Source organism: Lygodium microphyllum, chromosome 24 (genome assembly GCF_053477565.2).
Source record: "Lygodium microphyllum isolate KBCC chromosome 24, Lygodium_microphyllum_v1.1.10, whole genome shotgun sequence".
In the NCBI taxonomy this organism is placed as follows: domain Eukaryota; kingdom Viridiplantae; phylum Streptophyta; class Polypodiopsida; order Schizaeales; family Lygodiaceae; genus Lygodium; species Lygodium microphyllum.
This window is the reverse complement of record NC_141158.1, coordinates 45,057,859-45,085,040: the sequence shown is the minus strand read 5'-3', so window position 1 is coordinate 45,085,040 and position 27,182 is coordinate 45,057,859. Positions and strand designations below refer to the sequence as shown.

Below are 27,182 nucleotides of genomic sequence, written 5' to 3'. Positions count from 1 at the left end.
ACCAAGAGCTCTTTTTCATTAGACTTACAAAATATTTTCTGCACCGTGGAGAATTTGGCTCTTATACAACATCGGCCACCAATCCCACTAATGTTTTGGGCTTCTTTCCTTTAGAATCTCCCTGATTTTTTGATTTTTCAACTTACTGTCTATTGGGATAGTCCCTTGCAATGTGGCCCTCCTGTTCACAAATAAAACATTTATTTGCAACCATCAATTCCCTACGTTGTGCCAATCTTTTCGAGCCCTTTCTTTGCTGTTTTGGCCTCTTTTCAGGCTGGTTTTCAGATATGTCCCTTTTCTCAACCTTAAACAACCTCTAATTCGACTTCTCTCCACTCTCTAGGAAGCCCGAATCCTTCCCACGCAACAAAGCATTAGCTGTAGTAGCAGTCTCTATGAGCTAACTGATTTGATGCAAACATTTGCTTGAATTATATCCTCGTTGGCGGTGCTCTACCTTGCATCAAAAGAGTGGACTACCATTGTAATGCATTGCCTTTCAAGAAGGTGGCTGCCTTTCGAATCTTCGAGGACTCGGTGAAGTTCCCCCTTGTATAGGCTGCATCAAATTGTTGAATGAAAGTCAAAGCTTTCAACCTATCGTGTGCATCATTGAAGGACTCAAACTTCATTGCTTTTCCACCCTCATCATAATCTTTTGCTACCCCTTTGGATGCCAAATCATCATATATTGGCTGCTGCAAAAAGGGTGCATTTGCTGAATTTACATCAAAACCAATGCGAAACGGAGCATTTGCATGACCAACATTCATTCTTGGAGTCCCATAAGCATTCGGGAGTGCAGATGCAGCACCAAACATGCTACTTTGTGCCCTAGTAGGCATCAAGCCAATGTTGCCATACATACGGTTTTGCATGTTTCCAGCCATACCCGAATACATTGGGCCTTGCACTCCATGCATTAGTTGTTGCATATCATAGGGATTTGTGCCATACATTCCCGTATGTGGTCCTTGTCCAACCACAGCATGAAAAATTGTACTTCCACCAAAATATCCTGGCTGCCCCATCATAGCATGCACGCCTGGCTATCCAAGATCCATTGGATTGGCACTTCCGTGATGGCCTTGCATTTGCATTCCTTGCTCCGTAGGTACCAACTTTTTTATTTCATTAGCATCTTTGGGAGCTTCAAATGAAGGGTTTGGCATTCTCTTCGGTGCATCTTGTTGTCCCGAAGGTGTAGAGGATGTCTTCTTCTTCTTGCCTATGCTGCCCTTCTTTGGAGCATTAAAAAATCAGGTAAATTGAGGATCCTTTGCTAATTCAGCAAAGAGATTTGCCGCTGTCTTTATCTGATTCTTGAACTCGTCATCAAATTCCTCTTCACTTTGCTGATCATCAACCTCTTTATGCCTTGAAGGCGGTGCATCTTTCCCAATAGCAACATTTTCAGCTTGCTGTCCATGGTCTGAGCCTTGTCCAAGGTCAGGCATTGCATTTCCTTCATTCCCATGTGAATGTTCATACTGAGAGGCATCATCACTGCTTGAGTCCATCTCATTGTATGAAGATATATTGCTGTAATTTCTTAGCTAAGAGTAAAAATCAGCACTAGTACAAAGCTTTGGCTTGCAATCAGGCGCCTCGGGCCCACCAAATCAAGGGACTGAGTGGTATCCCGACAATGGAACCATGAAACTAGCCTTCCTTCCGTGGTAGATGGATGGTAATTCCTGGATCACAACTTAGTTACAGTAGTAACATTTGTTACGAAACTGAGAAAAGTAAAACAAGATACAATCTTGGACAATCGACACCCTGTTGGGCCAAACTGGCGCCCCTTTCGATATTTCTTTAACTTAATTAAAGAAGCTGGTGTACAATGGGATTCTCCCAATCCCTTTTGGTATTCCAATTCCCCTTGTTATCTAGAATGACCAGCAAGTCTTCAATTAGATTTGCCCCTTGATTCGACCAATCAAGTGGCCTCATCTGCTCTGATGGAGATGGAAAATTTCACAAATTCATTGATTTGCGGGTCCCTCCACTTGAATTTGATTGAAAATGGCTTCAGCTCTATTGAATCCAAGTCTTGGATCTTGCAATTTTTGACATGCTTCCCGAGGCTGTTACTAAACCCTAATTTCTGCTAGAGATTAGGGTTTGCAATAGAGAATCTTGGAATTTCTTAGCCTCTGGTGATCTCAATGTTGTAATCTTCAATGCAAGGCTGTGGAAAGTTGAGAGATGAGAGAGAATGCTGAGGAGAGAAAATTCAGACTTTCTTCGCGAAGAATTGAAGAAAATTAGTCATTTATTAATGTTGCCTTGTCTTAACAGCTTGTAGATGCAAAGAACTAAAGAATATTAGTCGTTTACTGCTGCTGCCCTACCTCAACAGCGTGTAGATATGTGTAATAAATCCATGGTATGGCTTTCTCCAAGATGTAGTCCACACCCTAGGTAGGAGATGGAAGAGGATAGAGGGCTGTTTGGAGACTATGAGGAGGAGAAGAAATGCTTTTCTCAAGATATGGGGCTTCTGTCCTTTTCCACTATGAGCACCATATAGTTTGGTTGAGGTCCCGATTGGTTATTTGTTTAGGTCTTGTAATAAGATTTGCTCGTATATTTTTTTGTATGGAAGTCTTGTACAGGGATGCTTTTAGGGGATTTCTTAATAGATTTTATTTATCTTCTTTGAAAAAAACTCTCTCCACATAACGTGCTGTTTACTGTGAGAGAAAACACTCCAAACATTCCAAGTGGCAATTTTCGTTAAAGTAAGAAATGCAAATTCAGGTGCATTACTATTATTGCCTCGCCTTTGCCTTTATTTTCAATGCAACTAGTACCCTCCCATCCAAAAAAATCAACTAATAATGGAAATACATTTTTCCTATGGCTATCCCTCATTGAAATAGATAGCTGACCGTATTCTTAATATTCTAATGCAGGATGGATCACACACCCTACTCTGTCAAGGTTTTGAATTTTGATTAGGCACAACGCCTGATGATTCCTTGTCTTGTATTGTAGGGTTCCTAGTGGGTTTGTCCTTCCTCCTTGCAGTTGATGCCATGTATTGAGAGGTAACACCAAGAGGATAGGATATGTAGAGACCATCATGTGAGATTGGGGAGATGATAGAGTATGGCCGACATTTCATCGCATTGGGGAGTGCATAGAGGATTGCCATGTTTAATGGCATGTCACAATGGCCAAGTTTAGGAGGGCTCAATGTTGCAACCCCAAGGGGAATCAAGTATAGTGTACTATTTGATGGGTTCATCCTCTTTGTTGCCTAATATCAGTGACTTTGCCCTCTTAGTAGCCTTATTGGTTTAGTAGCAGTCGTGCATATTCGAGTTTCAATGTGATAGGTGGCTAGCATGTCTCTAGGTCCTTTCGGATACCCTAGGTCAGTCTAGCATTCATTTTTCACACTTTTAGAGTCGGGTCCATAGGATTTTTATCTCTACATTTTAAGCCTTCTGCTATATTTACTCTCACACACATACACATTTGCATCTTTGCACTTGTTCCTTCAGTTAGCTTTTCATTTTAGTTTAGTTTTATTTTTGGAGCATCTCACTACTGACCTCTGTGATTGCAAACTTTGATCTCCTTTGCAGGTTTTGTTTTTAGTGTAGGGCTAACATGCAGGTTTGCCCAGTCCTACCTGGGCTGGAAACATGGAATGTGCGTCATTCCTTCATGGTTTCATCATCCTTGGAGTTTTGCTCTTCTACCAGCATGGAGGCTTCCCCTTCCGAGGCGGATCGTGCAGCATCTCTCTTGATGCTATCATGGCGGTGACTTCTACCTAGCTCTTCTAGCTGGGATGCTTTCTCCTCCTCTTCATTTCTTATGGTTCTCGGCACTACACGAAGACCGACATCAGGCTCCTTTTTCTTATTCGGTATCTACATCCAGGTTGAGAGGGGCTTCAGCACTTTGTCTTCAACATCGGCTTCTTCTCCCTGTTGTACCTTACCCTTTGCATTGCATGATTTCATCATCTTTGTACTAGGGCGCTTGGGCAAATGATCAGTTTCCCATGAGGGACACTGTCCAAGTGGCACCTGCTACATGAGCATTCTTCAGCATGTAGCCTACTTTACATCTCATTGTGCAGAGCACCACTTGAGCAGATCCTAAGCTGTTTCCACCGGCGGCTGTTGTTACCACACCACCATCCTTCTTTATCACATGGATACCTCATCACCTATTTTTCCTTGTCATTGATACCCTGAGTGGATGGGTTAGCTTGTACTGTTTTGTGATGTGTTGGGTGTACCCTCCCTACTTCCGTCTTTTGGGTTACTATTCCTCAATCGGCCGCATCCCATAAAATTTACCACACTTATCTTAAAAAAAACACACACACACACACACACACACAAAAGTTCCATGTAGTTCCATCCGCCTTTGTAGGGCTTGGTAGTCCACTGGGCAGCCGACGTGCACCCTTTGTCCGATGCTGTATCCTCTCTGGGGTGACTACTTGGATTCCCTTGGTAAGATAACCATCGCCTCTGTAGTCTTGGTAGGCCATTGTGTAGCCGACGTGCACCCTTTATCCGATGCCTTGGTTGCTTTGGGGTGGGACGCCTTGGGGTACATTAACATCACAATGGTTGGCCTAACCTTTCTGCTTAGTTTTGGGCCTGAGAGAGGGTGTTGAGCTAAAATATGCATTACTTGCTGATTAGCCTCTTAAACAGTCCCAAAACACACTAAAAATGCTCTTTTAGAGTAAAACCCTAAAACGGGGAGCGGTTCGAGAGAGTTCAGTGGAAACCCTAAAACGAGGAGCGGTTCGAGAGAGTTCAGTGGAAACCCTAAAACAGGGAGTGATTCGAGAAAGTTTAGTGAAAACCCTAATTTTTGGGGCGCCCTTCCACATCTATAAATAGACAGGCTGCCCCCATTCAGCCATCATCCTTGTTTTGCAGGTTACACCAGCCCACACACTCTCTGCTACTGTTGGCGTCCAGTTTCCAGCCTGGAGCCCGCCTCCATCTGCTGTCGAGCCATCATCGACTGCAACCACATCATCTTCAGCCTGTCCATTGTTGTAGGCGACAGCTCTCAGTTGTTGGCGACTGCTTCAAACTGTCCCAGACTGCTATGCAGCTTGCTGTCCATCATCTCCAGGGTCAGCCAGCCTGCGTTTTCAGCATTGCAGGCCCTGACACTCTCAGACACTTTCAGCTTTACAGCAGACTGTGCACAGTTTCCAGCCCCCGATTGGTGGTAGACTGCTGCGTTTACCAATTTCCAGCCTCCAGACTGCTGCATTTTGGTGAGCAGCCTGCTGCCATTCACTATTCAGCACTCCTACACTCCGACTAGTGGTCATAGACTTGGGATCCATCTTCGGTGGACGTCACACTTTGACATTGCTCTACCCTTGAGCACACTGTACACTCTTACATTCATTTACAGCATTCATTCACTTCAGAGTTGTGTTCTCTCTCTTCCTTCTTCTGTTTGTGTTTGAGTTTTTGTGTTTGAGTTTTGAGTTTTGCGTTTAGGGTTTGAGTTTTGAGTTTTTGTGTTAGAGTTTTGAGTTTTGCGTTTAGGGTTTGAGTTTCGCCCTCTGTGTCTGTGTCTGTGTCTTTGTGTTTTTGTCGTGGTTGTACACTCTGTGTGTCCTCAGTGCAAACCCTAGCAGTCTTCTTCACAGGGCACGCGTGGGCGCACACACACATGCGTATATACATGTACATACATACAGTAGAACTGTGGAAACAAGAACACAGTACAAAAAGAAAGAAAATGAGTTTATGGTAGTACATAGTTTTGTTTGGCTTTTGGAACCCACTTTTTGCTTTTGGGTGTTGTGACATGATAATCAATGTTTTGAAAGTGAATTGACCATATGCTTCTACTTCTGAGGGCCAAAACCTATGAAATGTTTCATAACATATCTATGAAACGTGCTTCATGGCACCACTTATTGAAGATATTAATACGAATGCGATTTGGGATACAACTGACCTTCCATAGCATGTTTGAGAACAATGCAGAGTCCGTATGCAGATCCAGAAATTCATTCAAATCATGCTTGGCTTTGAATATAAGTTTTCCAAGTTTTGGATCATCTGCAGCATTTCTGAACAGCTGTCTGGTGATTGCATCTTGTAAGAGTTCCCTCCATACATTCTCTTTTGAAGTCAAGGTTCTCTTGTTACCCACTATCCATAGACAATACCTGCAGATATTCGGAAGTTTGGTGATTGCATTACATGTAAAAAGGGTAATTGAACATAAAGGACTGGGTAAAGGTGATTGTTCTTGAAACTGAATATCAACTCTGTAGTTAAATGCCAAGCTACAAATGCATGTTCATACTATGCATGTTCATGGATGTGTGTTTACAACTGTATGCTATGCATGTATGCAGACCTACATTTGTGCCTACAGGCTAGTATTCCCCTAGCAGCTTCATTGGCCTTGTTTGTTGTCTTGTTCGAGATTTTGAGATGCTCCAACTGAAGATTTATCCTGTTTGTTGCACTACATCAACCAACCCACCCCAGTCCTCTGCCCCTTGGCACCATTGCCCATAAGCATATTCTAATACAAAAATATTAAATTTCAATGTCCAACCCCAAACCTCGGCTCTATTGCCCAAATTTAATGTTTTAACTGAAACTTTAACACTAAACTTGCCCAAATTATAATGTTTTAACTGAAACTTTAACACTAAGCTGCAAAAAGGCCCAATTATTTAGTTGTGTACTTTGCACTTGCACATTAAAGACATAACACAACTCATGCAATGTCTTGCTTGTGCAAGATCTAAGAGAAATTCACATGCTAATCCCGAGCTTGGAAAACACAACCTGGTGACATAACTGAATTGAAAATGAGGAAAGCATCAAACTTGAGTGCACAATGAATGTTCGCATTGGTGCACCAACCTATTCCTATTTTGACTTGCTGCAGATCACCACGATCATGCTAGAATTATATGTAAAACCTTATGTACTAAAACACACATCACATAACCATGTAAATAACATACATGGTGGAAATGCACCTGCAATGCAAATATAGAGACTTCTCCTGCTTGCAATATTAATAAGGCAAAGACATTTGATGTTTTACATTTTTGGTAACTTCTCAATATGGAGTAAGATGCCAAGTTCACACTAACAATCTCTTACCAATGAAAATGGAGAGCGAGATACCTTGCTCGTGTGATTGCCACGTTTAATCTCCTGTAATCTTTTAGGAAACCAATGTCCCCTGACTTGTTGGCTCGGACTGTTGACAAGATGATGATATCTTTTTCTTGTCCCTGAAAACCATCAACTGAGTTTACATCCACGATCAAGGGCTCCACTTTCTGCTTCTCTAGATAGCTCCTAAGAAGGTCTCTTTGACTTGAATATGGTGTTATGACACCAACAGTCAAGCTATGTATGTTGCTCTTCACGACAACTGCAAATGGGAGATTACTCATGTCATGGATGAGCTACAAATAAGAAGTGTAAAGTTTATTACATATAGAGGCAGGATGTTCATCACCTTCACTAAGACGTTTGCTCATTGACATCACAACAACAGCTTCCGCAACATTCTTTTTGCTTTTTCTCTTGGTCTCTTCTTCATCACCATTCTGCTCAACTCCATCAACTATATCCAGGAATGCATATGATCCAAAGAGTAACTTTCCATATACTGCATATGGAGGACTCTTTACATTCTCCCCATCTATAAGACGGCCCTGGTAGAAATTTGCATTCGGAAATAGACTGATGGAAGGATGCATGCGATATTGTGTATTGAGAAGGTGGCATGGGTACCCAAGATTCATCATTCTTTCAAATAAGCTTCTCCCATATGCATGTTCTGCTGCAACCTGTGGCCCAAGCATAAAAAAGGGATTGCTTAGTCAATTATTAGCCTGTAGGCATGCTTTTGGCACAATTCAAGTCATATAGTTGCGTTCTTACCTGGCTTATAACTGTGGCTGGAAGCTGCTGATGATCCCCAACAAGAACAACATGTTTTAGGGCCGATGAACATGTAACTATTGCGGACTCTGCCTCCACAAGCTGGGCAGCCTCATCCATAATGGCACAATCAAATGAAGGTGCTTGTCTCATGTGAAAACTACCTGCCATAGAAACTGTGCAAAACACTATGGAAGAGCTGCTCATACACAATTCCTCGATGGCTTGTTTGGAAAACAAAAGATTTTGTCCTGACTGTTGCCACTTTCTGAGTTGTTTTATCAAATCCATTCTAGATTCATTATTTGTGAGCCACTGTGAGAAATCCGGAGGTGGAATTCCAGGCTCCAAGATACAGTCCAGCAGCAGAGATGAAAAGTGTAGATATTGTGAAAACATCTCTGCTTGACCACTAGGTAGCTCATCCTTGAGAGTGCTACAATGTTGTGTCAGTTGCCTGACAAGCTCTAGCAATTTGTTCCTTGTAAACTCCAGAAGATTCAATGGCCCTTTCTGTTTCATTCTCTCTTGGTATGCTTCGTATGCTGCATCGCAGGAATCCAATAAAGCGCACAAATTATAAGCACCTTCTCTCCAACTTTTGAAGGCCTTCCGTATCCTCTTCACTCTGTATGGTAGGTAAATTTCTTCCAAAATGCAACTTTGCACAGGCAGTCTTTCCTCATTTCCAACAAGAACAATGTCAGCTTTTTGAAGAACCTTGCAAATTTCTTGAGAGAATGCAGCCTGATTACAGAACTCTCCGAACTGAGGATTGCTGTGTGATTTTATCATCTCCATATAACGGATAGCGACCCCAGCAACAGCAATGTTTGTGGGTGCCATTATAAGGCATTTCATCCCTATGGAAGATGCAACTGATAGGAGACTTACAATTGTGGAGGTTTTACCTGTCCCTGGAGGTCCTTGAATCATCCGAACACCTGGATGTAATCCATTTTTGATATCACACAAGATGGTTGTCACTGCATTAATCTGTGACTCATTGAGTGAGCAATTTGAGCAGTAGGTTTCAATCTCTTGTTTTAGCTGTGAGATGGATGGGTTATCATCATCTTCAAGTTGAAACTGTCACAGGGGAAGAAGAGACCCAGCTCATAAGAAACTGTGAAAAGTACACTAGTTTTTACTGCAAGTTAACACTTAAGGTTACACTTGTACAGGAGTTAGATCATGTATGTTTTACACAGCATGGAGCAAATGTGAGGAACCAGACAACTAAAACACACCTCGTCAGTCTCATAGCTCAATATTTTTTGAGCAATAGTTGGGTTTTCATCTTCACTAGGATGAAGTGCATTCCAAATTCTTGAAGATGTTGCTAACCCTGACAAATAGATTATGTACCACTTCTGTGATGGATGCAAGAGATCCTGATGTGCAGCTATGGCATCTGATTTTTTCATCAAAACTCTTAGGTGCCAAGATTCAGAAGGTTCTGATATGTCCTCTTCTTCCTGATCTTCGCATACAACTTGTTCAATCAATGCCATAATGTTCCATCCTTTGGAGTGGCCCAACTCTTCTACTGAGCTAGGAAGTTTACTTGACAAGAAAACAAGGTCTTTGGGTCTGAATTGATGTCTCTTATCATTCTTCTGAGGAAATATTTTTAGATTTTCTTCATCAACATAGACTGCAAACTTTTTGAACTTATCACGATTTGGGTCTTTTCTTCGGTGGCGATCATCAGCCTCATATATCTGGCCAAGTGGAGCATATGGAGCCTCCTCAATAACCTCCAGAGACTTTTTGATCTCTGCTCGAACTTCTTCAAGAAGGGGCCACCGGAAGGAGTCCAAATATTTTTCCAATGACTTGAATTGTCTCGGGATTGGTTTGACCTGTACAATTGTTGGTTCAATACTTAGTTCTTCTTTTCAAAGCCTCTCCAAAACTACAATTAAACAAATGGTGACCGTAAAAGTTAATCAGACAAGTGGTCACTTGCACGAACAAATGTCCTTTACATTGGGCTTTTATTTATGCGCAGCTCGCAGGGATGCATCAGTCGCATGTTAACATTGCTAAACCATGACATTTTCAGTCCAGTGACTATTAAAAGAGCCATGCATTTCCGACATGCACATGCATGGAGGAGATTGACCTTGGGTGCCATGAAGTTATCATCCATGATGTCATTGATGCTCCATTGCAAGACATGGTGTATCAGAAGCAGCCGCTCTTGCTTATCACCTGCTTTAGCTTTACAGCCTGGTACGTCATCTGTGGCGATCACAGGGTCGGGCAAGAGTGTAGCAGACAGGTTATCACCGTCTTGCTGGAATTTCTGGAGGAACTCGTCCAAGTTGGTGGAGAGTCTAACAGGGATGGAGGGCAGGCCGAGCTGCTTGAAGACCCACAGCCTTCTGTTATCAAGGCTGTAATACACATTGTTGTGCAAGAAGACACGGATGGGGTCGACAGATTGCACATCAATGCGGCCTGCGCGGAGGTCCGAGAGTAGCGTACGGAGGAGCAAGCCCTTGCCATGTATGGCGCTCATGAGGGCCTCAGAGTATGTCGTCATTTTGCTGCTACTGCTGCTGCTGAGAATGCGTGCTGAGAACTGAGGGCTAAGCCGGGTCTGAGTATACCGGATATCACGTGGGTCCATGGTCCTCGTTTTCTCATCAACACTTGATGCTTCTGAGGCAACCCCAGTATGGCTGCAGCTTGCAGTCGAGCTTGAAGAAGATGAAGCTCCCATGGTCATCGTTTGCTCATCACCAAGTGAAGCTCCTGACGCTTCTGATGTAAACCCATGGATGCAGCTTGAAGTCGAGCTCACAGAAGAAGATGAAGCTCCCATGGCCATCTTTTGCTCGTCACCATGTCATGGAACCTTGTGATGCTTCTGATGTAACCTCACGGGTGCAGCTGGCAGTCGAGCTGGAAGAGAACAAAATGAACCTTTCATGGCCCTCGTCTGCTTATCACTATATGAAACTTGTGATACAACCCCGATATAGCTGCAGCTTGCACTCGAGCGTGAAGAAGAGAGAGAGAGAGAGAGAGAGAGAGGGAGAGGTTGTGTGTGTTTGCTCTCCCTTTGGGGTGGTGAAGTGAGTCCCGGGCGTGCTTCCTCCGATCGCATCCACGCTCACGACGTCATCTTTAAAGTTATTCCTTTTGTCATCTTTAAAGTTTTTCCTTTTGTATGCGTGCTGAGAGGACCCGATCGCATGCATAGTGACCAAGGTTCGATGTAAGGCTCGTTGTACAACAAAATAGTACTTGGTGACTTGTTTCGCTTCCTATTGTGGATTGCCACAAAAGAAGGTTCCCTCCTGTACGAAAATTGGCCTAGACTAGATCTACTATACTTCTGGATGAGGAGGATAGGCTGGTCAACTTTTCCATATGTAGACACCTTTTTAAGGAAAGCCCCACATGACACGTTAGCCACACGTCCTCGTAGTAAGATCCCATCCAAACAAGTGTTAATGCCTCCTAAAGTGTATTGCAATGCCAATAGGGTTGTTGCATAGTGGTTGGAGTGTTGGTTGTGTTCCTTGGGTGGGTGAATTCCAATCCTATGGTTGGCTTCGCCTGCAACACAATCATTTGTCCAAAATGAATTGCAATCCTTTTACAAAGAACTTCACAAATCAAGAATCAATTTGCACACAAATAGACTTGAAGTGTTGCCGAAGAAGCATAGCCCAGGGTTTGAACTCATGCACCCATCAAACTCAACCCACTCAAACCAACTAGGCCATGATACCATTGGCATAAAGAGATTTAAAAACCTTCAAAGCCTTAGGATTTTCATATATAAGAATTGCAACTGTTAGAGTTATTAGTAAAAGAAATCCCTACAAAATATTAGGTGAAAGGCTTTTGTATTTGCTACCAATAACATTTCATGAATATACTCAAAACTTCATTCTTTACAAGTCTTCAAAGTAGTACCAAACTTAGTTGTCATTAACACCACTTAACTTGTCACAACTCTATAGAAACAGAATTTGTATCCTTTTTCATTAATTTGTCTATATAATGATTTATTAAATTTATTTTCTTTGCACTAATTAGATATAAAGAAAAGTGTATTGGAGCTGGCCACTGATGAGTGGTCACAGGTTATGGTGGACCCACGCGGTGGGTTAGAGAAAAGATAGTTCACACTTCCACCTATATGACCCGATTGGGCGCCTGTGACTAGAACTCATGCATATCAGGGTTAGACTCGCACACAGAAAGGATTGATGCCTTGAAGTGTGAGCTAGATCCACCAGAATAGACAGTTATAATCAACAAGATGGCATGATCATGAAATGCTTGTATAATGTGCATGTGTGGGCTGAAAGCTTGAAATGCACATTTCTTTGCATAAGAAAGTCACATGAAGATTCGGATACCATTTTTGCGATGTACACGGAAAAAGCTTTTATATGACACCCATATTAGGGGGGTCCCTAAATTTTAGGAGATCCCTAAATTTTAGGAGGTCCCTAAAATTTAGGAGCCTCAAATTAGCCTAAAAATGCTAGTCCTAAAAAATAGGGGTATCATTCTAAAAATAGTAAGTTCTGTACTCTGACTGTGCTTACTAAATTTGGTTGTTTATATTCTTGACAGTATTCAACCCAAAAAGGAAGGCCATAGAGAAGAGACAAGTGTTAAGACACTTGTCACACAAGTTTCCAAGTGTCCCACCACTTGTCACATCTCATGACATGTGGCTAGACACTTGTCTTGTGCTACTCCACTTTCCTCTTTTGTACTAGCTCTCCCCTCTCCTATAAATAAGAGCTCGTTTTTCTTCATTCAACATCATTTTTCTTTGCTATAAACTCATGTACAGCACCCACAGATAGCCAGAAACTGGCCCCATCCATCCCCATCATCATCCCCCACTTCTTCATTATCAAATTCCTCCATATTCCCTCTTCTATCACTGCTATTTACAGGACAGCAAGCCTGTAAATTCATCACAACACCTCCTTCTCGAGCTTTTTCTTCCATTTTAGCTACAAGAAGCAAGCCCTATCCATGTACTGCTGATCAACGATGGAGAAAGGCTGAATTTCTCTTTTTCTTCTCTCATACTGTAAAGAAATAAGTTCTTATCATTGCATAATAGATAATGCATGTGTGTTTGTACATCTTTGCATGATCTTGTGAGAGTGAGAATTACTTCTTCTCACTCTCAGGTTGATTGTAACTGAGCTCTTCCCTAAGGGACTTGGGTTGAGCAGAAATGCATTCCTTCGGGGGGGGGGGGGGTTGCCCATCTTCAACCCTCAATCTTGTCTCCATTACTTTTACATTTTCATGGTTGTAATTTTGTGAGTAATTTTCATTTTCAGCTTTAAGTGTTCATTCTCTTTTATATTAAATCTCGAAAACAAGCGAATATCATAATTGTTAAGCATACTACGTTGTTCAGGGCATTTACAGTGGTATCAGAGCTTTGGCTCGGTCCTCACCCCCAACACTGGTAGTGCTTACAACTATAAGTTTGTTTGTTTCAGCCCTTGCATTGAGTGCTTGAGCATATTTTTTTTCTTTAGTCTCAATGGATCAATCGAGTGCTATCCTTCAAGCCATTCAAAGTCTTAGAGAGGAGAATCAGCAAGTTCGTGAGCAACTTCTCAAACTAGAAAAAGTTGAGAATCCCAAAGAATTCAAGGAAAGAAGGCCATCTACTTCAAGGAAACAAAATGTAGTTGCTGATGCACTTTCTAGAGTGCCTCACATTGCAAATATTACAGTGGCTCATCATGAAGATTTTCAAACGATGAAGAATACTTATGATGAAGATACTGATTTTGCAGCAATTTGGTCAAATTTACAGCAAGGAGGTTCTCATCAAGATTATTCCATCAAAGACGGTTACCTTCTCATGAACAATCGCCTTTGTGTCACTCTTCCTGTTCGACAAAAGGTGCTTAAAGAAAGTCATGAACCCCCTTATGCAGGGCATAGAGGGAGGGCAGCCACTCTAAGTGCAATTGAGCGCTACTTTTATTGGCCAACATTACGAAAAGATACACATAACTTCATTGAGGCTTGTCTTGTATGCCAAAAATCCAAATATGATAGGCAGAAGATTCCAGGATTGTTGCAACCTCTTCCAGTGCCCAAAGATCTATGGGAATCTATCACAATGGATTTCATCTCAGGTATTCCAAGAACACCTCAAGGTCATGATATGATTTGGGTCATAATTGATAGATTCAGCAAACAATCACATTTTATTCCATATCATAAAACATTGAAATCCGCACAAGCTGCAAGACTTTTCATTCAACATATCTTCAGATTACATGGTATGCCTTCTGAGATCATTTCAGATAGAGACTCCAAATTCACAAGTAACTTTTGGCGTGCTTTATTTGAGAATTTGGGAACCACTTTAAATTTCTCCTCAGCTTTTCATCCTCAAACTGACGGCCAAACAGAGGTGATGAATCTCACTCTTTTGGATATGTTGAAAGCTTATGTTAGTGAACATAAGTCACAATGGGAGAAATATATTCCATTATTGGAGTTTGCTTACAACAATACAGTGCACTCATCCACAGGGAAAGCTCCAAATGAAATAGTACAGGGTAAAGTGATTCCTCCTCCAATTATTCGCACTAAAGATAAGATTTTTGTTGCTGATGAGTTTGCTTCAGATTTAAAAACAACAATGGATCAAGTTCGAGCCACTATCAAAGTTGCGCAAGAGTGACAAAAGAAGCAAGCAGATAAACGAAGAAGACCTTTGGCTTTTGAAAAAGGTCAATATGTCTTGCTAAAGTTTGATAAAAGCAGGCTCAAATAAAGTTCTGGTCAAAATTTATCTTTTCCAAAGCTCTCCAGTAGATACTTTGGACCCTTCAAAGTGATTGAGAAAATAAATGAAGTTTCTTATCGACTTGAGCTTTCTGCTCATTGGAAAATACACATCGCTTTTCATGTAAGTTTGCTAAAACCTTACATAGGACCAGAACCAAAGGAACCCATTACTGAAGATTCCCCAGAAGTTGAAGAAACAGAGCAACTCTTGGAACCTGAAAGGATTTTGTTTCTCAAGGATCGAACCACGAGAAGTGGCCTTGTGACACGAAAATTCTTACTAAAATTCAAGAATCTACCCACAACAGATGCACAGTGGGTAGATGAAAAATTCATGAAGGATTACCCAAATATTCTACAGCAATATCAAGAAGCTTTTCAGCTGAGGACAGCTGAATAAAAGCCAGAGGGCTGTCACAACTCTATAGAAACAGAATTTGTATCATTTTTAATTAATTTGTCTATATAATGATTTATTAAATTTATTTCCTTTGCACTAATTAGATATAAAGAAAAGTGTATTGGAGCTGGCCACTGATGAGTGGTCACAGGTTATGGTGGACCCACGCGGTGGGTTAGAGAAAAGATAGTTCACACTTCCACCTATATGACCCGATTGGGCGCCTGTGACTAGAACTCACGCATATCAGGGTTAGACTCGCACACAGAAAGGATTGATGCCTTGAAGTGTGGGCTAGATCCACCAGAATAGACAGTTACAATCAACAAGATGGCATGATCATGAAATGCTTGTATAATGTGCATGTGTGGGCTGAAAGCTTGAAATGCACATTTCTTTGCATAAGAAAGTCACATGAAGATTCGGATACCATTTTTGCGATGTACACGGAAAAAGCTTTCATATGACACCCATATTGGGGGGGTCCCTAAATTTTAGGAGATCCCTAAATTTTAGGAGGTCCCTAAAATTTAGAAGCCTCAAATTAGCCTAAAAATGCTAGTCCTAAAAAATAGGGATATCATTCTAAAAATAGTAAGTTCTGTACTCTGACTGTGCTTACTAAATTTGGTTGTTTATATTCTTGACAGTATTCAACCCAAAAAGGAAGGCCATAGAGAAGAGACAAGTGTTAAGACACTTGTCACACAAGTTTCCAAGTGTCCCACCACTTGTCACATCTCATGACATGTGGCTGGACACTTGTCTTGTGCTACTCCACTTTCCCCTTTTGTACTAGCTCTCCCCTCTCCTATAAATAAGAGCTCGTTTTTCTTCATTCAACATCATTTTTCTTTGCTGTAAACTCATGTACAGCACCCACAGATAGCCAGAAACTGGCCCCATCCATCCCCATCATCATCCCCCACTTCTTCATTATCAAATTCCTCCATATTCCCTCTTCTATCACTGCTGTTTATAGGACAGCAAGCCTGTAAATTCATCACAACACCTCCTTCTCGAGCTTTTTCTTCCATTTTAGCTACAAGAAGCAAGCCCTATCCATGTACTGCTGATCAACGATGGAGAAAGGCTGAATTTCTCTTTTTCTTCTCTTATACTGTAAAGAAATCAGTTCTTATCATTGCATAATAGATAATGCATGTGTGTTTGTACATTTTTGCATGATCTTGTGAGAGTGAGAATTACTTCTTCTCACTCTCAGGTTGATTGTAACTGAGCTCTTCCCTAAGGGACTTGGGTTGAGCAGAAATGCATTCCTTCGGGGGGGGGGGTTGCCCATCTTCAACCCTCAATCTTGTCTCCATTACTTTTACATTTTCATGGTTGTAATTTTGTGAGTAATTTTCATTTTCAGCTTTAAGTGTTCATTCTCTTTTATATTAAATCTCGAAAACAAGCGAATATCATAATTGTTAAGCATACTACGTTGTTCGGGGCATTTACATAACTCCTCGTTTTTCACAAGCCTTTAAGTACGAAGACAACTATTCTTAAAATGTCATTTCCAAGTTTTCAAGCCCGATGGTGTGAATACTTTTTTCCATAACAAGAAAAGCAAGAATGTTTAGAGTGCAAGTCTTGGTGTTGTTGGGATAAAGGTCTAGTTTAAATCCCCCCGTGTATAGTACACACACATTGTACATGTGAATGCACCCTCTTTATGTGTCCTAAGTATAAATATATTTTACATGTGAATGCACCCTCTTTATGTGTCCTAAGTATAAATATATTATACATGTGAATACACCCTCTTTATGTGTCCTAAGTATAAATATATTATACATATGAATGCACCCTCTTTATATGTCCTAAGTATAAATATATTTTATTCTTTGTGTACCAACACATTGTTGGTACACTCTAATTGATTCGTACTTTCACTTTGCTCACACTCTCTATAGCTATCACACTCATGCTCACTCTTGCTCAACTCCTATCTCTCTTAGCTATGCTCTTCTTTCAACAAGTGGTATTAGAGCCCAAGGTTCTGCATGCTTTCGGGGACCAAGGCGCAGATGACAGGTTGTGGAGGCAGCTTGAGGTTGAAGGACAGTCAGGCCTAGCTGGCTAGGTGCCAGAGAAACCAGTCGATAGATGCAATAGGCAGGTCTAGCAAATGATGGTTGCAGGTTGATGTGAAGGCCAACGTAACGAGTAGACGACTAGGTGAATGGTGATTCGGCATTTGCATTGTGGACCAATCAAACATGACTAGCAGGCGTGAACTAGGCGACTACTACGGGTTGGGCGTAGCGAGAAGTGGCCAGGTGACGACTCACCGACGGACATAACCAATGGCAGACGTTAATCGCATCAGTCACGCGACGATCAACAGACCCCCCATCAGTTTTTTTTTAAAAAAAAAATTTCTTTAATTTTTCAATTACTTGCCTTGGCGGGAGTTCATACACCGGAGGCACAGGTCTCAGATCTATGAAGATTCGAAATTGCAGACATTGTGAGCGATGACCTCAATTAATTTGGGGATTTTGTCAAATTTATTAGAATTTCACTCTTTGAGTAAAGTTTCTTAACATTGGATCCCAAAAATTTGGGGTTTTTCATGTATTGACAAAGTTTTCCTTAGCTGGATCAGATTTGTCAATATTTGTGCAATTTTGTACTTGAAATTTTAGGGATTTGCGTAAAATTTGGTAAATTTATGCATTTTTGCATGTGTGGTGATTGGTTCATGTACAAACAACAGATATTTACTTCTGGTTGAGAAGAACATCAGTGTATTTTGTTGGTACAGCTTGTGCTTTTGCAGTTTAGTGCATTCACTTGTGTTCGTGATAAAATGGTTGCAACCTCTTCCAATTCAGACATTAAGAGTTTGATGATAATCAAACGATTTGATGGTTATGGCTTTGACCTTTGGAAAGACCGTATGCAGGGCATTTTATTCCTAAAGGATTGTGAGGATGCTTTGCAAGAAGCTATATCCGCACTAATGTCTGATGTAGATTGGGTGAGAGTAAATAAAAAATTGTGGCTTACATAAAGATGGGTGTCATTGATGACATTCCGACAGACATTAAGGGTTTAGATGCAGGTTATGTAATATGGGAGAAGCTGAAAAATACCTATGAGATCACCACACCTGTTAATTAGATGCATTTAATGCGCAAGTTGGTGAATATGCGACTGGATAAGTCAAAGCCTGTAGTTGAGCACTTGAGTGCATTTACAGGGATTGTAAAGTAGCTCAAAGATGCAAATTTGGACTTTAATGATAAGTTGAGGGCGATCTTTTTGATCATGACACTGCCTGACTCTTGAGAGACCTTGGTGGTTTGACTCAGCAATAATCCCAATCTCTCATATGATGGGGTGAGGGGTTCTATCTTGAATGAAGAAATTAGACGTATGGCTAGCGGAGAAGGCATCAACTTAGCTTATAACGTAAGAGGCAGGGCTGAAAAGAAAAATGCAAATGTAGGGCACAAAAACAAGAGCAAGAGTAAAGGAAAGAAAAAGAGTGACATTACTTGCTATCATTGTGGTCGGAAGGGCTACAAGAAACCTGATTGTAGGTATTACAAGAAGGAACAAGAGAGAAAGAAGAATGCAAGAGATAAAAAGAAAAAGAAAGAAAAGACAGATGCATCAGAGACAACCAAAGGCAAAGAAAAGGCCAATGTGGCCTCTAGTGTGATCATAGAGGAGCTTTCTTATATAGAGGCTGGTATATTATGTGCAGTTGATTATGATGACCTTGTATGCCACATGTAGGATATGCAAATTACCAAGGCTGATGTGATTAATGCACTTGTATTAGTTGATGATGGTGTCACTCAGACTTGGATTGTAGACTCTGGTGCCTCTTTCCATATAACTCCTTGCTTGGAGTGCTTTGCTATGTTCAATGCAAGCAGTTATGGAAAGATGTATCGTGGAAATAACCATGCTTGCAGCATCGATGGGATTGGCACAGTACACTTGTCTTTATACAATGGCCAAGAGCTTGTGTTGAAAGATCTCAGAGATATGTGCTTGGCATTAAAAGGAGTTTACTATCTGATAGTCAACTTGACTTGCATGGCTACATCACATTGCTTGGTGGTGGTTTGTGAAAAGTGTTCCATGCTGATTGCAAAAGGAATCAAGAAGGGCACTTTGTATTGTTTGCACTGTAAAGCCTTGAATGGCAAGTTTCTTGCAGCTGTTGAAATTTGTAGCCACTTGGAGTTATGGCATAAGAGATTAGGCCATATGAGCAAAAAAGAACTTAATGTCCTTACCTCTCTGAAGAGGGTTGATGGAAAAGGCTCTAAACTTGACTTTTGTAATGAGTGTCAGTTTGGAAAGAAAATAAAAAATTCCTTTTACTCTGGTGTCTCTCGTGTGTCAAATGTCTGGGACTTAATGCATTCTGATGTATGTAGTATGCTCGTGAAATTGTTAGGTGGTGCTGCATATTTTGTCTCCTTTATTAATGACATGTCCCATCTAACTCCTAGCATTCTACTAGCAAACATTTATATTGTGGATAGCCATATGGAAAATACTCCATTACCACCTATTGAGACTACAATTGATTGCCAAATGACCTGGATTGTTATACTTGGTATACCAGAGGGTTTTGGCTGCACGTTTATGTGTGACCTCTAAGGGTTTGTGGCTCTTGATCTTCCTCTTAGACTTTGTGGGCTTCTGACATCCCTCATCCTTAGAATCCTCTTCCTCACTACTACTCTCTTCCTCTAGATCCAATTGAATATGAGTCACTAGATTCTTGATGATAGCTTTTAATTTGTTAGCAGATTTAATCGATTCCTTGCTTTTTTCTTGACTTCTCCTTAGTAGAAACGTTTCAATGCAAACACCAAGTTGATAAAAATATTTTAGATTATGAGTAGACAAATCTTCCAAAGCCAAAGCTTTATGTATATCCTTGTTACACCCTTGCATATATAATGAGCACACTATTTCACCAATATAATATGCGTTTGGAGGCATTTTTTCTTTTAGGATCTTAAATTGAGTTGTATAGCTCTGACTATAGCATCTCCTTGCTTGAGATTGTGGAGTCTTTTTGGACATAAATTTGGTCTAGCTAAAACCATGAGCTGAATGTTGTCTTGATATCATCAAAAGTTTCCCAATTATTTTTCACTACGATCCAAGCCACCGTATCTTCCACATTGATGACTTGAATACAGCCTTATGGGTGGGATTCACCTAGGCGAAAAATTTGATAGTATATGCTATCTTAAACTATTGAAGGAAAGCATCTAGGTCCTCACCTAGCCAGAACACTTAGGAAGTGGAATCCACCCAAGCAGTCATTCAGGCATGGATTGGAATACCATGAGGTGGAATGGGTAAAACCACAACTAGTTTCATTGACATAAACAACTACCTTACTAGCTTTAGGGGCATCACAGGAGTGATTGGTGGACTTGGGAGCACATCCTGAGATCGGGGAATAGAGCACGAACGATGTTTGTGGGGTTGCAAACTAAATTTCTTTGCTAAGACTTCATTATCTCACTAAGGAATAAAGTATTCTCAGGAGACGGTACCCAATACTGTTGCTCATGTCTAGACCACCTTGTGTAATAGGTTGGATGTCCTTTGACAGCCCCTAAGAGTGCATGTGCATACAAACTTATGTGCATGAGAAAGATTAGCATAGTCACCATGTGTAATCAAGTCCAAGGTCTAATTTATAATTACTACGTGTGATCTGATTGCATCCACTCTATAGGACTGTAAAGTCCTAGCATAATCAAACTTGACATAGAGATGCACTATAATTTCAAATGCATCAATCATAGCATATCAGATGGGACATATCTAAATGGATATCATATACAAAATGATAGGAAGCAAAATGCTCATATATTCCTATAGTTTAGTTTCTACAGTCCATACACGGTACCATGGTCTCTCTAGGAGACAATAAGAAATGACAAGACTCAAACTAATAGATATGTACAAGGATTGACTACTTGAAATTACAAGGCACAAGCTAACTAGCCATGGCTGGAACAATAGCACGACAAGGTAACTCTGTGTGGGTGTGCGTGGAACTATGTTTGCATGGATGGAACCCTCATCTCTTTCTCTGTACTCTTTCTATAGCACTTTGGTTCGTGGTGCCTTGAAGTCCTTTTGATGCTATCCTTAGCTACACTACTACTGCCTTTCATTGTTGCATTGCTATTGTCACCAATTTGCATAGCCTTTCGTTGTTGCACTGCAAATTGGTGGCTATGCAAATGGTAAATTTTACTAAATATAATATCCTTTCTTTTGAATTCACATGGTATCTTACATATTCTATAAGGTGGATTCCCCCAAGAATAGTATAGAACATAAGTCCAAGGATTGCAAAAGTTACAAAGATACATTGAAAAAGAACTCAATTTTCGTTAATCAAATCCCTTCTATTATATTGATTTAGGTTACGTATTTCATCATGTAACTTAAACCATATATTTGATATCCAAAGCTTGTTCAATTCATGTTTGATTATTTTTCTTCATACACCCCAAAAGCATGAATTAAACTTCTATTTGTTTACTTCAATGCTTTCCTTGAGTTTGTTTTTTGCAAGCCTTGAGCCTAGGTGCAACTTGTTTTGGCTAGACTTTGCTATACAAATTCCAAATAGGATCATCTAGGTACTCAAAACGAGGTGAACAAACTTGATCAATAAGTCAACGTGGGTAGAATTACAAAATCCTCCCAAAATACTTGTAAACATTACTTATTTCACATGCTACTTTTTTGTATTTTTTGGCTTGGATGGTTTGTACCACTTAAAATAAGTCCTTATATGTATTTAGACTCACCCAAAGTTCTCACAAGTCATTGAGTGATGCCAGGAGATATATTTCACGGTGGATTTCGTGCCACAGTGGATTCCGCGAGGTTTTACGGTGGATTCCGTAAACTTTGTTTACCGGGGCTCATACACAAAGTGGATTCTTTGTGCGAGAAATCGATGGGGACGCCTATCCTTTTCGAGCGTTTCGTTAATTTAGTGTGTACATGGGTGATTCCATAGCGGGTGATTCTGTAAAATACATATTAAATTAATAAACGTTTATGAGTTTAGAGTGCACACTCGTGATAAATTAAGGTTAGGATTGATTTCTAACCAATTGATTTATTTATGTAGCTGATTTATTTATTTATTAACAATTGTGAATGCTTTAGTTGATGTGTAGAGATAACAGCAATCGTGGAGGAAAGCATTGGAGGATAGCGTGTATTCGAGTTATCACTTATATTTTGATGGGCGCGTACCTTAGGCATGGCGCCTATATTTTGTTACGCATATTTATTACGGTGTTGGATATTTATTTATTATTTTGTATACGCATGGGCGCACGATTATGATATTTGTATTTGGATATTGTATTGGGTATACCTGACTCTTTGGATGCCCGTTCATTAGCTTTATTTCTATTTTGCACTAAAGCAAACTCAAAAGCCAAAAGTGTGCTATTTTGTAATTTGGGCTATTATTTGAGCTTGAAGATGATTAATACATAAAATACATGCTTTATGGAGTGCTCACACAAGGCATGGGGGGAGATTGTACCCAATTGGTCTCTTGTTTATGTCATGTATGCTTTTTACCTTGAGTTTTGTGCAAAAAGTAGAGTTCTTTTGTTCTGGGAGACCTTTCAGCGTTTACTACGCGAGCATACATCATCCGATTTGTGCATCAGTGGTATCAGAGCGAAGGTGGGATTGAGAGCGTCCAATCACTATTCATCTTGCATGAAGGTGGAGCTCTTGGAATGATCGAGCTCTATAGTCAATTTCATCGCAAATGGTCGATACGGGTGGATTCCTGGCGGTCAAGAACCTCTGTCTATAGCCTCTGATCACGAAGGACCGGCCTGAGGAAGCGGAGGACCACGTCAATATATCCTTATTTAAGTCATTTTTTCTCAGACAAAACAGAGATAAGCTTTATATCTAATATTCAAAGTTTAAGCTAAGCTTAAAACTAAGCTTTTAAAAAGCTTAATGATTGAAATTGTCAAATCAACGGCATCAGTAGATCCTCACCGTGATTTTCGACGGCTGAAAACGGCCCCCTCTCCCTCCTAAAATCCATCGTCAGTTTCAGCTTATTTAAAAGCTTAAGTCATATAAGCTTTACAAAGGCTTAATCACTTAAATCTTGCAATTTTTATCACTCTGCAAGTCACGAAGCTCAATCAAGTTTCCAGAAGTCAAATCTGACTTACCTCAATTACTCTTATAAGGACTGTTCCTGCGCAGAAGCACAGAACTGCAAAGTTGTTTCCTGGAAGACTCTGTTCGCGTATGCAGACTTGTATGAACCAGTTTCAGCACACGCAGAAGGTCATACACAGATTTTACGAAGACTTTAAATTCCGCAACCGCAAAAGTCGAAGACCGTGAAAGCAAAACAAAAATCTATAAGCTTTATATACCCGACTTTGAGCTACGCTCATCCCGCTAATTGGATTTTGAGAGTGTGAGGTCTTTTGGATTTTTACAGGATGACGGAACAAAATATGGAGGATTTAATGACTGAAGGCGATCTTCTCGAACCTATGATGGAATAAAAATTGGATTTAATTATGATGCAGCTTGATGAAGAACGAAGAGCCCGACAAGCTTTACAAGTTCAATTTGCCAATTTGCAATGATCGACTACCGACAAAGAAGAACCATAATCGGAAGATCTTATCCGACGTACCATCGATGCGACTCTCGAAGGTCAATCCATCCGTAAAGAAACAAAGATAAGTAAAAGAAATTTCAAATTCCGTACTTTTAATGGAACTCGAGATAAAAAAACTGTTCTTGCATTTATCAGTCAGTTTGATGATTACTTTCATGAAGAGATATACGTTGAAAAAGACAAAATTAAATATGTCACTAATCATTTAGTCGATCGAGTATCTCTTTGGTAGACCGTGGTTCGTAAGAGTAGAGATTGTTCCACTACCTGGGAGAGTTTAAAAAATAAGTTTATGTAGAATTTTCTTCCTTCACAATTCCATGAAAAAGCCATAAAGCAATGGGATCTTTTTCAGCAAAGAGATCGTGAGCCTATTTTTCAGTATATCAAATGTTTTTGGAATGTCCTACTGCAACTCAGAATGCTTGAAGACGTACTTGAAGCGACTCACAAGCACAAGTTTATGTCTGGATTACTTCGACATTACTACGCTGAAGTCAATATGTTCAAGCCTGCAACCTTTGAAGATTCAATCTCTTTAGCTCATGACACTGAAGACAAGATTCGAGGAAGAGATAAACGTCCACAACAATTTCAAGCAAATGGTAATTATGGTTCTAAGCAATTCAATTCAAATTTTAGAAAATTCAATCAAAGTCGATTTCCTTCATCATCTTTCCATAAGTCTTGGACAAAACCACCTACTTTGCCATCAAATATCAATTAAAATCCTAAGCCATCCTCACAGCCAAATCCTAATATTCCTAGACTTTCTACTATTGCAAACAATGTATCTAAAGCCAAACCTATAGTGTGTTACAAATGCCATCAACCTAGACATCTAGCAACCAATTGTCAATCGAAGAAGCCATCTATCCATATCAATTATCTTGGAGAAATAAAAGATGAAGAACATGAGAAAATGCCTGACTTTACGGAAGATGAGGATGACATTGCTACTCCCTCGGATACTTTACCAGGTATGCCAACTCCATATTCTTTGTTGACAATGAAATGTTTAGTGCATGAAAAAAAAAGATTATTTTGCATGATGATGGTTGTACACATGATTTTATTTATGCAAAGTTAGTGAAAGAATTGAAATTAGAAACTGTTCCTATGCATTACCGCATTAAAGTAGCATTTTTAGGCACAAGGTATAATGGAACACAAGAGGTGCATGATTTAGAAATTCAAATTGGTGAATACACTGAAAGAAATAATTTCCTAGTTGTACCTTTACAGTCTAGTGATATTATCCTAGGTATGCCTTAGCGTCATCAGCATAATCCCGACATTGATTATTCTACGCATTCAATTAAAATTCATTTTTGAGAAAAACACATTGCATTGTATGGTATGCATGCATTTAATAATTTACCACTACTTACTCATACCCAAGCTAAACGTGCATTACATAAAAGTAGTAAATCTTATCTAATTTGGGTGAATGAACTTCAAGCTAAAGAAAAACATATGCACCTTAGGTATAAAGAATTCATTGCACAATTTAAAGATTGTTTTACTGAAGATTTACCACCTGGACTACCTCCTTCACGTCCTGAAGACCACAAAATATATTTAATTCCTGGTACACAACCACCTTGTAAAGCACCATATAGGTATAACCAGATTGAATAGAAAGAAATTCAGAATCAAGTTGAGGAATTATTAAACAGAGGATTGATTAGACCTAGTAGTTCTCCATTTGGCGCAACCGGTTTTATTGATAAAGAAGAAGAATAATACTTATCACATGTACATAGATTATCGTGTCCTAAATAAGATTACCGTAAAAAATAGATATCTAATTCCTAGGATAGATGATCTTATAGATAAACTACAAGGTTCTGTCATATTCAGTAAAATAGATATTAAATCTGGTTATTATCAAGTGAGATTAGATAAATCTGATATATTTAAAACTGCATTTAGAATACAATTTAGACATTATGAATTTTTAGTGATGTCTTTTGGATTGACTAATGCACATGTTACATTTAGTAGAATGATGAATCGCATATTTTTGAAATATCAGCATTGTGCTATAATATTCTTTGATGATATCTTGGTATTCAATAAAAATGAGAAATAACATTATGAATATCTGTCTTTGGTTTTCAAGTTGTTGAAATATAATCAATTGTATGCTAATCCAGAAAAGAGTGAGTTTTTTCAAACAGAAATTGAATATCTAGGTCATATTGTGTCATTAGAAGATATTAAGGTTGATCCTAAGAAGATAGAAGCAATATTAAATTGACCTATATCAAAAAATGTGCATGAGTTACGTTCTTTTCTAGGTCTTGCTAGTTTTTACAAAAAGTTTGTGCGAAATTTTTCATTACTTGCTTTGTCTTTGACTAAACTTTTAAAGAAATGTATTGTTTATCATTGGTCTAATAATTAACAAAAATCTTTTGATTTATTGAAACATGCATTAACCCATGCTCTTGTATTACAACTACCTGATTTCAATAGATCATTCTTTTTAGTAGTTAATGATGCTAGTGGATTTGGAATAGGAGCTATACTTATGCAAGATAATCATTCCATAGCCTACTCTAACTGTAAACTGAAACCATCCGAACTTAAATATTCCACATATGATAAGGAATTGTTAGCTGTTGTACAAGCTTTAAGACAATGAAAACATTACTTAATGGGTTCTGAGTTTTTGATTAAGACTGACCAACAAAGTATTAGACATCTCCTTAGTCAACCTCAAATCTCTGACAGACATATCAAATGGGCAGCTTTTATTCAGAGTTTTCATTCCCTTATACAGTATCAACCATGTAAATAAAATATAGTAGCTGATGCTTTAAGTAGAAGAACGATCATTCATAATATCTCTGTCATATCATTTGATTCTCTAACCCCTATGAAAGATACTTATCATCAAGACATTACTTTTCAAGCTGATTGGAATAAATTAGTTGGAAATAATTGGATTTCTATTGATTCACTGTCTTACAATGATGGATTCATGTTTTATGAAAAGAGATTATGTGTTACAGTTCTATTTAGATCTTTTGTTTTGAATGAGTTTCATTGTCCTCCATATCAAGGTCATAGAGATATTATATCTACTTTGTGTACATTAACTGAAGATTTTTATTGGCCACATATGGACAGTGATGTATCTAACTTTGTTTCTGAATGTTTGGTTTGTCAAAGAGTTAAGAGACATCATGGTAAACAGTATGGTTTACTTATGCCTTTATCTATTCCATCAAGACCATGGGAATAGATTTCTATGGATTTTATTACTAGTTTACCTAACACTAAAGCTAACCATGATATGATTTGGACTGTTGTAGACATG

At 39.5% G+C, this 27,182-nt stretch overlaps 1 protein-coding gene across 1 annotated transcript in view; it reads right to left on the bottom strand.

Annotated features, from left to right (window-relative positions):
* LOC148015029 (uncharacterized) overlaps positions 1-10,990 on the bottom strand; it is a 57,918-nt gene extending 46,928 nt beyond the window's left edge. The window contains exons 1-6 of the mRNA XM_087664932.1: positions 10,066-10,990; positions 9,188-9,802; positions 7,938-9,026; positions 7,510-7,843; positions 7,170-7,422; positions 5,974-6,187 (exon numbers count right to left, since the gene is read on the bottom strand). Coding sequence (XP_087521058.1) covers positions 5,974-6,187; positions 7,170-7,422; positions 7,510-7,843; positions 7,938-9,026; positions 9,188-9,802; positions 10,066-10,776 — 3,216 coding nt within the window. The 5' untranslated portion in view covers positions 10,777-10,990. The remainder of the gene's footprint in view (positions 1-5,973; positions 6,188-7,169; positions 7,423-7,509; positions 7,844-7,937; positions 9,027-9,187; positions 9,803-10,065) is intronic.
* Positions 10,991-27,182: the final 16,192 nt, after the last annotated feature.